General features: G+C 39.0%; 1 protein-coding gene across 1 annotated transcript in view; it reads right to left on the bottom strand.

Annotated features, from left to right (window-relative positions):
- LOC140242532 (uncharacterized) overlaps positions 1-15,649 on the bottom strand; it is a 33,492-nt gene that overhangs the window by 16,661 nt on the left and 1,182 nt on the right. Inside the window, exons 2-5 of the mRNA XM_072322271.1 lie at positions 14,623-14,712; positions 9,145-9,325; positions 1,131-1,204; positions 187-398 (exon numbers count right to left, since the gene is read on the bottom strand). Coding sequence (XP_072178372.1) covers positions 187-398; positions 1,131-1,204; positions 9,145-9,325; positions 14,623-14,712 — 557 coding nt within the window. The remainder of the gene's footprint in view (positions 1-186; positions 399-1,130; positions 1,205-9,144; positions 9,326-14,622; positions 14,713-15,649) is intronic.

Here is a 15,649-nt window from a genome sequence, read left to right as displayed (position 1 = left end):
AACATTGCATAATACTGGTCTAAGAGCACAGAATATCGGTAATGATTGGATAGGGTTTTAACCTGTAGACTTCTGACTGCAAGTAAAGCACTCCATAGCAGCACCCCTTAAAACACATACCATTCCATCATGTTTTGGCACATATTAGCCTGAATCAACCCATGACAAAATGAACGTAGAACATACTTAGTGTCCAGCGTGATGGTCTTAAAGTCCAGCTTGTGCTTCGTTCGGAAGATCATGCTGCGGACGTGGATCTCCATGATGGAAGGCTGCTGGAGGGGGCAGGCCAGGGCGAACAGCGCCATCTCTGGCGGCTCAATGTCGACAGGGATGCCGTCTTTGCCACGCGTCCTCTGGCCGTACAGCATGCGCAGGCGACCTGTGAACTGGAGACTCTGTCGTACAGGAAGTGGCAAGAGAAATTTGCGGGTAGATGTCAAAAGGTCAACATCAATGGTATATTTGGAATTTCATTTTCTTGAAACTACCAGTGAAAAAAAAAAATGTGTTTTCCGCTTCTACTGCGTTTACATCATCAACTGTACATCGGTTTTGCATCATCAGAATACATCTCAGACATTCTACAGCTTGAGTATATTTCAGAGAGAATCTAGAAAAGTCATAGAACATAATAAAAAAATTCAATCAATATTCAAACAATTCCATCTAGCCAAATGACTAATGAGTTAAAAGTTACAGGATAGACGAAATTTGTTCCCTTTCTTCTGTTTTGTTTTTATAAGGATACGGATATATACTGCCTCAGACAATACAGCAACAAACTCTATTGATAAATGTTATTAAAAGGTTTAGAGCAAAATAATGAAAGTTTCCATTACAATTCCAAAATATTTCATGTCACAGAGCTTTGGTAGCTGTACACTGTAAAATCAGTGAACTGAAAAAGACTTGGTACAGCTTATACTCAACCTGAAACACACCTGACAAAATATTTCACTTTCAACAGAGGTACAATTATGTGTTCTACATTTATATAGAATGTAGGTAACAAGACTTCTTTACATGTCATATTTGAGAGCACACTATGACGTCATGCAAACTTAGCCAAGATTCCACTAACTATCCCCCATTTTCTGCACATTGAGACATTTTCGAGTGACGATTACCAAAAATCCGGAAGACTCGTCAAGCAAACACCGCAGACGGCTTGTAAACACTCTGTCGAGCACAGGCTCAGCATCTGTTAGAAGACAAACAGGAGGAGGAGGAGGAGGAGGTGAAGGAGGTGAAGGAAGAAGTGGTAGAGGAAGTAGAGGAAGAAGAGGAGGTGGAGGAAGAATTATTGGAGAAAGAGGTGGAGAAGGAAAAGGAGGAGGAGGAAGGGGAGGTGGTGGAGGAAAAGGTGGTGGCAGACGAGGTGGCAGAGGAAGAGGAGAAGAAGGTGGAGGTGGAGGTAGAGAAGGAGGAGGTGGAGGTAGAGAAGGAGGAGGTGGAGGTAGAGAAGGAGGAGGTGGAGGTAGAGAAGGAGGAGGTGGAGGTAGAGAAGGAGGAGGTGGAGGTAGAGAAGGAGGAGGTGGAGGTAGAGAAGGAGGAGGTGGAGGTAGAGAAGGAGGAGGTGGGGGTGGAGAAGGTGAAGATGGTGAAGGAGGTGGTGGAGGAAGAGGAAGAGGAGCATGTGAAGGAAGAGGTGGTGGAGGAGGCAGAAAAGGAGGAAGAGGGGAGGAGGAAGAAGAAGAAAAGGAAGAGGAGTTAGGAGGAGGAGTAGGAGGACAAGGAAGGGAAAATAGTTGGAGATGGAGAAGGATGCAAAGGTGAAAAGGGAAAAGGAGGAAGAGAAGGAGAAGAAGGAGGAGAAGAGTAAAGAGGGAGAGAAAGACAAGGGCATCTTTAAATGTAACAATGAATAAATCATTATGAAGCAAAAGAATAAATTTGAGAGATTCAGTTATATTTTGACAAGAGCCAGATGCCACAGTATGAAGCATATATTTGGCTTAATTCATTAACTCAAGTTTAGTTCATAAAATTGTTGAATGTAATACACTTTGAAAATAACAATACACTAAAATACAAAACATATAAATGGCACAATGCAAATGTTTCAGGTAAATGACTTTTATTTGAAAATTCAAGAGGAAAATAGCCAATGACATATAATCGTCACAAGCATTTCTACTGTTCACAAATATATATAAATATGTGTGTGTGTGTGTGTGTGTGTGTGTGTGTGTGTGTGTGTGTGTGTGTGTGTGAAGAATTCCTGTCCATATATAACCAAAGTAAGAAATAGGTAGTGACATTAATGATTATGTCATGCAGTACAAATGCCAACCTCATAAATGCAGTTCTAATATCCCTCTTTTGTAGCAAGTTACTGCAAACTATTGTGATGATGAAGTTAAATTCAGCATTGTCTGATATACCAAGCACATTCCTTGCCCTAATGAATCAGATTTGAAGTAAAGGATGATGAAAACATTCTTCTCTGCTAGCAAGATACGATAAAGTCAGTCTGCCGAATGCCACAAACAAGGCACACACAGTTCATAAACCTGCAATGTCTATAAAGAACTTGTCCTTGTTTTTGGTGGGACATAATCTGATATATAAGTGAAAAAGCGTGTGGTCATAATTAGACAGTGTGCTATCGAGAACATGAATCATTATAAAAAGGTGAGCACTGCCATGACATTTAATTGCAAAGCAATTTCTGATTTTGATGGCAAATTGTTCATAACAAATGCTGGCGACAAATTTTTTTCCATGTCTACTGAGATGTGAAATTCACTGATCCCTCTATACAGCAGAAGGTGTCTGTAGCCTAATTTTGGTCCTGTTGGTGGAGTGCATCCCGACCTACAAGTAATGTAATTCAATAAAGATGATGGGCTCAATTGTAACACACATTCCCCGTAGACCCCTGCCTGTTTTTCAGAGGGTCAAAGTTCACTTCGTGCCGACTGTTGATGCACATTACCGTATGTCCCCCCAAAAATTACAATTGGACCCTCCGCAATCATACTTAAAAAATAGTAAATCAGTCCAAAACAAAATTTCAGGGTATGACACTATAACTATTACCCACATCTTACAGAAAACCCCATCCGATTTGCTTCAGTGGTCAAAGGAAAATGAGGAGTTTTGTAGAGCATGTCAGGAATCCCTTCACTCCAAGTTCTGTGCATTGTGTTCACACATTATGGAGTTCCAAGAGCATCAGAGTGCTAAACTTTGAGGAATCAGACCCATGACATGCGTCACAAATATCTACATTTCTCTGTGACCACTTGCCCAAATCGAATGGGGTTTTCTGCAAAATATAGCAAAGATGTTAGATTTTAAGACCTTGAAGTAGCATTTAGACAGTTTAATTACATTGGGAGTTATCAATGCAAAATCTGATTGTAATTTTTTTTTGGACATACTGTACACAAATTAGTATAAAAAACAAAAGGCCTCTGTTGACATTTCATATCAGAGGCTTAAAAAAAGTAATTTAAAATGTATGCCATTTAAGAATATTATTGCATTATCGAAATACTAAATGTAATGCTCATCACGTTCCATATTTCTCTCTCTTTATATCGGTCCACTTTAAACAACAGGACGTCTTCACTTGTACAATGAAATCAAACTTGACAATGGCACGTAAACAAAGAGTGAATGAGATTATCATTCAGCGACACTTGTGTCTAATTAATATGCGACTTCATCGAAGCCCCATCGTACATCTGCGAGAGAGACAAGGCATGATATGAAGTCCTCTCACTGACTTATCGATGTCTCGCTCCTCATCCCCGGCCACCATCGGGCGCGGTGCGATCGGGGTTGATTGGTGTTAATTAGTCGCAGCGCCCCTCGAGGGGTGCTGCTGCGGCGGAGACGATTCTGACGACGCAAGCAGATGCCAAACGACATGCGTCTGGTGCCTCGCTCAGACGAAGATGAAAAAAAAAATTGCTGGGTGCTAAATTAGATCCACAAAGCATCAAGGCTCATCCATGAGAAGACATTCTAATCACCAAAAGTTTCACTAACTCTACCTTCATTTAATTCTTTAGTTTTTTTCATATAGGTAGCATAAACTTGCTTTCACTTTATCAAAATGCTGCATTAATGTCTACTGGGTAAATCAGTTCAGAACAACTGATGTAGCTATTGACTTTCTACTGTCCCTGCCTTCCAGTAATTTGATTAGCGATTGAGCAAACTCGCAAATCTTGTTAAGACGTGATTCCCTCCAATTTTTCCTTTTTTGTGTGTGTGTGCTCAGAGTGGGGGACGATTTGCACAAATGCACTCTAAGGACATCTTTTGATTTGAATTAACCCATTCTGCCCCTTCCTTATGGCAGACCTATTTTTCTTTTTTCATTTTTGGCAATTCAGTAACATACTTCAGTAGAAATGGGGAAACGTACTGAGCATTACGACACAAATACTATTTGGTCAACTCAAAGAACAGCCTTAGAGCATTCAAATATAATCATAAATAAGATAATGGCCTTCATCATGCCATTGCTATTTGTAATTACCACATGTCTTTGATCATTATCTTAACCCATTACGGACGAGTCCCGAGTAAACTTGGGCAAATACGTGTTGAGGCAAAATCAGCCTGTCCTTAACGTGTTAATCATCATCATCATCATCATCATCATCATAATGGTCATCATCATTATCACGAATACACTTACTGCCATACTAATAACTGCCATGAACACAAGAAAATAGTGGTAACAAAAGCGGGAGTAACACATCAGAACACGATTCTCACATTCAGTGAAGAAAATGAGCCATCTCCTGCCACTGACAGAATCCTGTTTGCCATGGATGGTAAAATTGATGAAAATTACATACCATCTTTCTCCACCATTTGGCAGAATTTGAAGAGTTTGTTTTAGTCCCTGCTTCACTACTTCATATCAAGTCTTTCTTCTTCTTTTTTTTTTTTTTTTTTTTTTTTTTTTTTGCAATCCTCCCAGCCAGTACAGCCATATGTTTTGGTCAAATTCTGGGTTTGGCTTCTAATGAGGCGAGCCATCTTTGCCAGTCGTGGCTGTATGGCCAGCACAGGTGGTGGTGATTACTGGGATGGCAAAAACACGCCGTTAATTAGGGACAGGCGCTTTGCGCATCTCTCACGGAGACCAGCGGGATTGGGGGGCGAGAAAATATCGCATGTCTCGCCCAAATTACAGACAGTGTGTGGCGGTGATGCTGATCAATAAGATTTGGGTGACATTGGTTTGGCTCAGACAAGGAAATGTGACACGTCTGGGCATATACGGCAGCATTGGGTCTTTCATAAACAATTATTGCAACTTGGCTATCAAATGTTTTTTTGGGGTTTTTTTTTGCCACGGAGTATACATTGTAAATTGACTGGCATTACACCTGATTATTCCTACAGTATCTTTAATCAATTTATCAAATCCAAGGTACCACATTTGTGTAGTTTTGATGATGAACCTTTTCAAATATTGATCATTATTCACTGTTGGTACTTCATAAGGTATACTTCGCAGTAGTAAAAACCTAAATCAGTACTTTTCCATCATTTCAGCATCTTGTTTACATACAGAATTGTTTGTTTTGGTTACTGAATTTTCAAAAGCCTCTTGCTTTATTGATATGTGTTGCTTTAAAATTGGCAACATATTCTCAGAGATTAAAGTTCTTGCCTCTGTCAAATTGGCAAACTTTTGTGTACAGTTCTTTCTGATTTTGTGCAGACTAGTACTGAATTCAACTGGATCCATTGAAGCTTTCTCCTGTTTAACTTAAACAGTGAAATTCACAGTTGCCAATTAGACAAAGGTAAGATGATAATCTCTGTAGCAAATTTACCCCAGCGGCTTGATGGATTAATGACCTCCTTTCACCCCGAGAAATTTTCAAGGGTTCCTATTTGGTTTCATTCTCAGTCACTCTAAAAAAAAGTTTAGACTCTCAGATTTTCCTGGTTAAGAGTCGCTATACAGCATCCGAGCTTCTGCAGGTGCTATATCAGTATTAACCCTTTCTGTGCCAACAAGTTACATGTGCACAAATTTCACACACGCACCAATGGACAGGAAGGAAACGTGGCACACAAAGTGTTACAGACGAACTCCCAGATATGAAACTACCAAGGACTGCCAGGAGATGTAAGCACGATGAGCACTCTCAGGGCCATACTGAACTGAAAGCTGAAGTGGACTTAAAGAAATAGAATAAAACCAAGCTAACAGAAAAATAGAAACTTTCATTAAGACTGCAGATACAATTGGCAAGGTTTGAAATTTTAAAGGTACGGCAAGCAGACTTGGAAGAGGAAAAATAAAAATATGAAGTCATGTTCTTTAACTTGCAACCACTGCACAAACAGTTTTTCCATACCATTGCACATTCAATGAAGCATTCAGTAATTTTATTTTTTTGGGGGGGTAAATTTATCACAGAATGATAACCAGCAAATCTGACATGCAAACGCTGTCATCACCTCAACAAAAAGGCTGCCAGTAAAACATTGTTCAGAATGGAAAGGTGTATACTTGACGTTCTGTGGCTTTGTTTAAAAAAAAAAAATGTATTGCTAGAGTTTGAAAATATTTCTTTATACAGCTGTACTTTTCCAGGTATCACATCACAATTCGCTATGCATTCTTATACCACTGCTACACAAACTATCTTTTGTTTTATAGTAGTTTTCTCCCAAAGAAGTGTAGAGGATACCATTTGAATTGTCATTCATCAGCTGAAATTGCTGAATCAAATTTGAGTTGGAAAATAATTCCCTGCATAGAGGAAATCACACCGTGTCATGAGATCATAAGGAGACTCCATGATATAATAAAACAATGGGACAAATATGAACAGCTAATTAATGACTGAATGTACCGATACCAGCATGTTGCCTAGAAACTTTACTTGTATTTGACAATATTTTTTTTTAGCTTTTTTTTTTTAGTTTTATGTTATTAGTAGTAAACAAGATCTTTACTGGTACTGTGAACTGTGTGTGTAACAAAACCTGCATTTCTGCAGGCCCGGAAATGCCACGTTGACATTCAAATTTGCAGTCCAATCACAGAGCACCAAGGGTAAAGCCAGCTACTAAAAATGGCTGCATAACAATACTCTGGGATTGCTGGGATCAGTAATGTGCACGATCTCCACCCCATCCCACCACACCCCAATCCCCGGGGAGCATTCGGCACCTGCACTAATAGCTGGGGGAGAAGATATTGCAAGGTCTTGAAAAACACTTCCGCGAAGCAATCAGCAGAGCTCATGAACGAGGATCCGTTCGGCTTCGTGCTTCCCTTGATCCACTTTCAAAAGATGGCTCCCCCCCCCCCCCCCCCTTGCTGCAAGTTAACCCATTGAGGACAGGCTGATTTTCCTATTACACTACAGCTCTCCATTAATCTTCATTTCTCTTGGTCCATTTCATGATGATTAAGTTTTCAGACTAACTGTACTATGCCATTACAAGAAATATGCACCACTACACACTACAAGTCACATAGGGAAAGATGGGGCTTCCATGGAAGCGATTGATGATCAATACAAATTTTGAGTATGATCATCGTGTAAGTATTTTCAAATATATAATTGTTTTTTTTATGTATGTATGTTTGTACAATCAATCCTCAGTTATCCTGCCATGTTGGAGCCAAAACCAATTTGATCATTTTTTTTTCTTTTTGTAGCAAATGATAGCATTTGCATTTGCATATTCATTTCTTTACACCTCTGCTCTATCATGAATATAAGTTTGATAATCAACATCCTCCAAGATAAAAGGACTTTGATTCAATTTGATGTAACACTATTCACACAATTTTATATTTGACTCCCATTTTAAAATCATGGTAATTGCAGGATTATGCCATATGACAAAATGGCTGATAATTCAAGCCTATTCCTGAAAAGGCTGACATTTGATCACTTATTAAAGAAAATACTGCATGAAATTATGGTCTCTGAAATTCTTGTTAGAAGCTTAGAAAGCCAATTACCCTCAGTTTCTGGTTAATTTCAGCGAAAAAAAAAATCATTGCTGCAAAACGTGATCTTTACTATATATCGCAATGATTAACCACACCACTAGTACATATCACAAATACTGGATTGTTGTTTTTTTAATAATCAGGAGGATGATTGTGACATTTACTAGCATTTTCCAAACTGCATGTACCACAATTCATATCCATCTTTATCCTCATTATGACCGTAATATCAAATGTTCTCATCAATTTTTATAGCTCAAGAACTGGGTCTTCAGTCAAATTAATTGACGGAAGTAGGCCTACATCTCACAAAAATAGAGCACTGCACACTTCACTGGGCACAGTAGGTAGTTAAATAGATTAGACACTAAATAGATAACAGCAGATGCCCTATCTACCTGTTGCATTCTACACATGATAATTCTCTGTAGATTTACACACTTTAACTCCAAATTCCCCTGTGTTGTAACTACCAGGTGCAGAGTACCTGCATATTTAACTTGTTTGTGCAAAATCAAACTGGAAATCTCCCCCACTGGCTTCCATTAATGTGGAAGATGATGTAGTATTAAAATCTGGTGTAAAATCACACACATAAGATGTCCATGTAAATAACCCTACAAATACAGGAAGATGATAATGGTTAGAAGTACAATGTACAGTAATGGTAAGGGTGATAATGATAATGATAATGATGATGATGATGGTGATGGTGATGATGATGACAATGACACTAATATCAATAATAATAATAATAATAATAATAATAATAATAATAATAATAATAATAATAATAATAATAATGATAATAATAATAATAATAATAATGATAATGATAATGATAATAATAATGGTAATAATAATGACAATAACAATAATGATAGTAATAATAATAATAATAATCATAATCATACTAATAAAGATAATAATAATACTATTACTACTAATAATAATAACAATAATAATGATAATAATAATAATGATAACAATGATATTAGTAATACTGTCACTACTATATACCTTTGGTAAAAATTATGACACCAACACAAGAACTATTAAAAAAAGTGAAGATGTCTTTTTTTTTCTCCTTAGTGCTTTACAATGTATGATGAGCGATGCCAAGCACAGCTGATGTGCGTCAAACAGTTTTCTTTTTTTTTTTGGTCCCCTCATTTTGATTTTACCATTGATTTCTGGTGGGATGCTGGAGTCATCCAGGGGCCCGTTGCCAGGGGCAGCCGGGTGGGGCCGGGAGGAGACCTCCGTGGAGCAGGTGGGCGGCGGGCAGACGAGGAGCTGCTTCTGGAAGTCCTCGCGGTCCTCCTTGTGGATGAGCTCGAAGACGTTCTGGTGCATGATATCGGCCTAGTGTGGTGGGAAAAAGATCTCTTATATTAGCAAGGTTAACTCACGTTTTGCATGAGCTACTCATTCTGGTCTAGATTAATAGATGTCCCTTTAAGTCATCTTTAGCTCCTGAAAAGGCCCACTCCCATTCCTTTGCAGACATAAAGAGTGGTACTCTAGATAAGGAGGGGTAACTGAATCATTTCTTAAAAACAAAATTCTAAGTAGCCACTTCAAATGAGAAAATCTAATCATAAGTCTGATGGTACGGGTTTACGAAGCACCTTGGAAAAGGACATCACTCTTGCAGTATAAGTTTTCCATCTTCTAACTTCTCAATAATAATCTTTTCTTCTTTTTTTTTTCAATTTACAGTTCTTTATGCTGCACATGATTATCAAAACAAGTTTTACAGTATCTTTTCTAGAAAACTGAAAAAAAAAATGGTTTGGGACAGTCAATCACAGTAGACAAACTGGACAAATGTAAAATAATTGTACTTGCATGCATGGAATACTACCATGATCGTAATAGCTCACTCAAAGCTTTGGCTCAAGTGAGTGGGAGAAAAACAAGAGACCCGCGGGTCTAGCGCTCACCTGAGTATCGCAAGTTCACCTTTCACGCAGTCACTGACTAATCTAAACTATTCACAGCTCTACTAAAATTTGACCAGGCATTCTCAAGTAGAAGATGAAAATGTACAATAAGGGCCCAAATTTTCTAAGATTCCTTAATTTGGGGGATTAGGGCCCCCTGGGGCCCTCTGGGTGGGGCATGGTGCCCATTTTGATAGATTGAGATCCTGACCCCCTTGGGATGCTACCTGCCAAGTTTGACGAAAATCCATCATGAGATTTTCAGGAAGAAGATGAAAATGTACAATTCAGGCCCCCATTTGGACCTTCCCAACCCCCCCCCCCCCCAACTCCCAATAGGGGCACCCCTGGATCTGCTTTGAACAAACTTGAAACTACAGTCATTAATGTACTCACTCATAGTATTATCTTAGCTCGATAACTTATGATTCTAGAGAAGAGTTTTAAAGATTCCTTCATTTTGGGGGGTTTGGGCCCCCCTGGGGGCCCCCTGGGTGGGGCATGGTGCCCATTTTAACAAATTGAGATCCTAACCCCCTTGGGATGCTACCTGCCAAGTTTGGTAAAATGGGTCATGGGGTTCTCAAGAAGATGATGAAAATGTACAATTTAGGCCCCATTAGGACCCCTCCCCACCCCCCTCCCCTGGGACCCAAGGGGGGCACCCCTGATTCTGCCATGAACAAACTTGAAACTACAGTCATCAATGTACTAACTCATAGTATTAACTTAGCTCTATCACTTCTGGTTCTAGAGAAGAAGATTTTTACAGATTCCTTAATTTTGAGGGGTTTGGGCCCCCCTGGGGGCCCCCTGGGTGGGGCATGGTGCCCATTTTAACAAATTGAGTTCCTAACCCCTAGGAATGCTACCTGCCAAGTTTGATGAAAATCGGTCTTGGGGTTTTCAAGAAGAAGATGAAAATGTAAAAAGTTTACGCACGACGGACGATGGATGACGGACGCCGGACGCCGGACAACGGACGACGCACGACGCACGACGGACGCTGGACGAAGGGCGATCGCAATAGCTCACTTGAGCCTTTGGCTCAGGTGAGCTAAAAAACAGAGAGAGAAATGTCTTGCCACAAAATGTGCATTTATAATAAATGGATAACAAAACAAAAAAATACTCTCCAGCCTTCGAAAAGTCTATCACTAGGTCTGAAAGAGAGCACGGCCACAGATTAAGACAAGCGTCTCAAATCTTCTCCTGAATTCGCTCGCATCGCTGAAAACGGGAGAGCTTAAATCTGCCAGGACAATTGTCTCCGTATCAGTGCATACTGACAGCGGCAGTTTCTGCCTGTGGACACCAAATCACCATCTTAGCCTGGCATACACGGTGTGGTCACTTGCAGTGTCCATGCACAGCTCAATGATTAAAAAGAAATTTTCTTTTCTTTTCTTCCTTTTTCACTCCTACTTTCTGCATCTCCTACCAAAAAGTTGTCTTCCTTGCAATTTTCTTTTCCTGTTTCATTCCCCCCCCCCCCAAATCCATTCTTTGGTTCTGTCCATTGTTTGTGATGTGTACACAAATATCAATGGATCTACACACTGATAAGAGTGATCCCTATTGTTCTCGGCTACAATGTACGTGTTTAACTTTCCTATAAAAAAATACAGGAATGTATCATTTATCAACAGATTCAATTGTACACCTCAGGTAAATATTTAACCTATGAAAAAAAAAGAAGAAAGACATCATGAAACCACAAGCTACGTGACACATTAAGACTAAAAACCACATAACTGCACAAATATTGACAGTTTTTTACATTGGCAAAATATGTAGACATTACTGAAACATAACACTTCTTCAACACCTCAGCCAAATTCCCAAACAAACGGTTCAGGGGTGGCATTCCGAAAAATCTTCCTAAGTTTTTTTCCTAAATATTTTCCAAAGTCAGAAAGTTAGGAAGTGCCACGGAAAGACAGAATTGGTATTCTGAAATTCCTTGTTAAGAACTTCTTAACCCAATGAAGACAAGTGCTGAGAATACTTGGGCAGGTGTTTATGGGAAATGCGTGTTATAGCAAAATCGGTCCGTCCTCAATGGGTTTGTGCAAATCAGATCATCCTTATCCCCGCCCACTGTTCTTTCTTTAATAAGCCAATGTGAAATGTCGTATCATACGGAACCAACAAATGACAATCATACATGTACAAGTGTATATCATTAGGACATGGGGTTAATACACAGATTGTGCATGCTCACGCTTTGTGCGTGGCATGTCCGATTTTTCATGCCCATTTCACACATACATATATGTATCTAATGGAGTGCTTGTTCATGACAAGCACCCATCCTTGTACATATGTAGAAAAAGCCACTGGTATACAGATTATAGTAATAATAAAGCAGATCACTGTCTTCTTATCCCAATCGTTTGTACAAAATGGGGCCGACCACAAAAAGGGAGGAGAAATTCACCAGTGAGGAAAAGTATTCTTGAATCTGGCTATGTCGCGCAATCCCTTCATCTGCTGGAATTCTCCACTACCTAAATTCATAGCATGTGCAAGAAGCAGAGGTGTCACGATATTTTGCATCTTGCTGTATCTTAACAACATACTTAGGACATGGTTGGGGTTTTCTTAATAATCTTGCTAAAATTCTTTCCAAAGTACATTCCTAACTTCCTAAGTCAGAAATTTGCATATATGTTCCTATGATTCATCCTCATTTGCACATTTTCCTAAGTCTCTTCCTATAAAGTATAGGAAAAAAAGTTAGGAACGGAAAACCTTAGGAACCGAGAAAGTTAGGAAGTTGGGAAGATTTTCAGAATACCACTTACAAAAAAATCCTAACTTTAGGCAGAAAAATCTTCCTAGGACGAATTTCAGAATACCACCCAGGTTTCCTGAGCGCTCGTCTGCTGAAGGTGTTATCACAATTCTATAGGTCTGTCTTCATTAGACAAAGTCTCATAATAGTGTGCCGTTTTGTGGTTAGGAAATTAGCCTGATGTTAACTAACCCGCTACTCGATCTTGCATTGAAGACACAAATAGCACGCTATTTGATTAGGAAAATTTCCCCAAAAACCTTGGTGCAGTTTGTGAACTATGTGCTAATTTGTGAATCAGTGCACTGTTTGGGTTGCATCTCCATCAGCTGAAATTTTCTTCATCCAATCATACTGGGGAAACCACTTTCAAACAGCCTGAGCCAAGTACTACTGCAACGTACGCAAATGTCAATTTTGGGCTTATTTTCCAAGCGGGCTGTTTTCAAGCTACTATTAAGATGCACATTATCGGGCGATTTTCCAAAATCGCAAAATAACATGCTAGTTTGAACTTTGGTCTGATGAAGCTATGCCTAATGCAGTTTGTTTTTACTTTGATACACTCAAACATTAGGAATGAAAATGTGCATTTGTTCAAGAATAGATTTCAGACCTAAGGAAAGTCTCCAACTTGAAATGTACAATGTTGCGTGGAAAAAAAGAGTAAAATAAGACCTTGATAATGTGTATGAATCTCTATGTGTATGAAGTCCCTTGCATCCAGGGTCCAGGGCCTTTGAATGAGCCCCAGAAGTTCGGGGGTTAAAAGACATTCTATGGTGCTGTCTTCGCATGCCCTCCCCCATTCTTTTTTTTTTTTTTGCATCTGACCGACCCTCAAAGATTGAGGAATGATTTCACGATTGAATGTCTTTGGCCAGATTTTTAGATTTTGAAGAGTCTCTCTGGGGAACAGGTTAATTTGCTACACCGTCATGTTTTAATATCATCACAATTTCCCGCAATTCAGACTTCAATGTTTAGAAATTTGCCTTGATAATCCCTGCGGAAGTGATAGATGGGATTTTTTTTTTTTTTTTTTTTTTTTTTAGTGGCAGAGTCAGAGATGAAACATGGCGTGCAACGTAAGCTGCTACTTTTTACCCAAATAATGACGATGAGCTGCAATCTAGGCAGGGATCCAAGCTCTACACACCCGGGCTTGTTCGAGAACATTGATGAAAAAACAAAGTATCCAAGGTAAATATTTGCCCCAGTCATCATGTGATGTAACAGTACACAGGAAGTCTTTATTTTACAGAAATGATGACGTTAAAAAAAAAAAAAAAAGTGCTACATCTATCACGATGCCACCCTCCAATTACAATTTCATCCACACGCACACATTGTCCATTTCTACAGCAAAATTAACTGGCATGTGACGAAGAAAATCCAGACATTACCGAAAATATTGCGGTTAAAAAGATCAAAGTGCATACTTAAAAAAACCATCATGATGACTATGGAATTTTGGCCTGAGCTATGAATAGTTTAAAATCTGAATGTAACATAGGAGTGCATTATGACTAAAGGATTTTGGCCGGAATTTCAATTTCAATTTCATCAACATGCACACACTGCCCATTTCTGCCGCAAAATTAAACGGCACGTGATAAAGAAAATCCAAATATTACCAAAAATATTGCGGTTAAAAAGATCAAAGTGCATACTTAAAAAACCAACACGATGACTACGGGATTTTGGCCTGAACTATGAATAGTTTAAAATCTGAATGCAACATAGGAGTGTAAATCTTGAATGGGGTTCCACTTCAGGTTAAAAAAAAAAAATAGATAAAAATGATACAATGAAAATAATCTGGAATAACAGACTGCTTTTCCTGGTGAGATTTGCCCAGTTACACTCTTCTTAAGTCCTGGATGAGATTAACTTCTCCTTCTTCCCGCTAGACTTACATCTTGGAAACCCAGGTACTCCTGTATCGATGGTGATGCATAGAAGATCTGGCCATCTGCTTGGATGACGATGATAAAGCCGTTCAGCGCCTAGAGATCAGAACACAAAAAAAACAGTGCTGTTACCTGTTCGGTTACAACAGAATCATTTGTGACCCTGCATTGTAAAACCCAACAAAAAGTTGCCATCAGACATGGACATTTATTTAAGGGCAGATTCTGAGATAGAAGACTTTGAGCTTTAAAAAGATGTATAATTCAATTCAAATGGACTCTCTTGACCTATCTAATTATTGGGAAAAAAAGAACATACTTTGGAAAAGTGTGTACTGAGAAAAGAGAATCTGATCATGAAGTATGGGGTCCATTCAAGCGCTTAATCTTGCCAAGCCGTGCCCTCAACCACGTGCAATAAATGGGGGGGGGGGGGGGGGGGAGAAACAGGATGTAAAATTCTGATGTTTCTTTGTTGTTTTTGTTCCTTAATGTATATTTGATGGAAATCGCATCTTATTCATTGTTTGTAAGGGAATCGGCCTCGATAGGCTTCATACGGCCTTTACTGATCCCTCACGTGCTATGTTTGTATATATTTTTCTCTTCTGTTTTATTGTGAACGTGATGAATGTGATGTTTTCTTTTTAGCATGTGAAATATATTTGAATTTGAATTTGAATTTGAATGTGAAAACTCCGTAACAATGAAAAAGTTACTGTACACGGCATATATTTCGTGAGTCTAAATTTTTGCGAATCGGGAATTCCCGACAATTTCGCGAGTGGTTAAATTCGCGATCGTGGAGTCCTGTACTGAACAGAGAAGTGTACATGCGTACGTCACATTCACATCGGGATCAGAATCAATATTTTCTCATGTCTTCAATTTCGTGAATAGCACCTGACTCACGAAATTTGCGAAAATAAAAACATCGCAAAATATTTGGTGTATACAGTATCAGATTAAGCTGAAATTATGTTCAAAACCAGGGCTATAAAGTATTGTACACATCAAGATCAAGGATACTAAA

This window comes from Diadema setosum, chromosome 19 (assembly GCF_964275005.1).
Source record: "Diadema setosum chromosome 19, eeDiaSeto1, whole genome shotgun sequence".
Lineage (NCBI taxonomy): Eukaryota > Metazoa > Echinodermata > Echinoidea > Diadematoida > Diadematidae > Diadema > Diadema setosum.
Note: the sequence above shows the minus strand (reverse complement) of the source record. Positions and strands in the feature narration are given on the sequence as shown.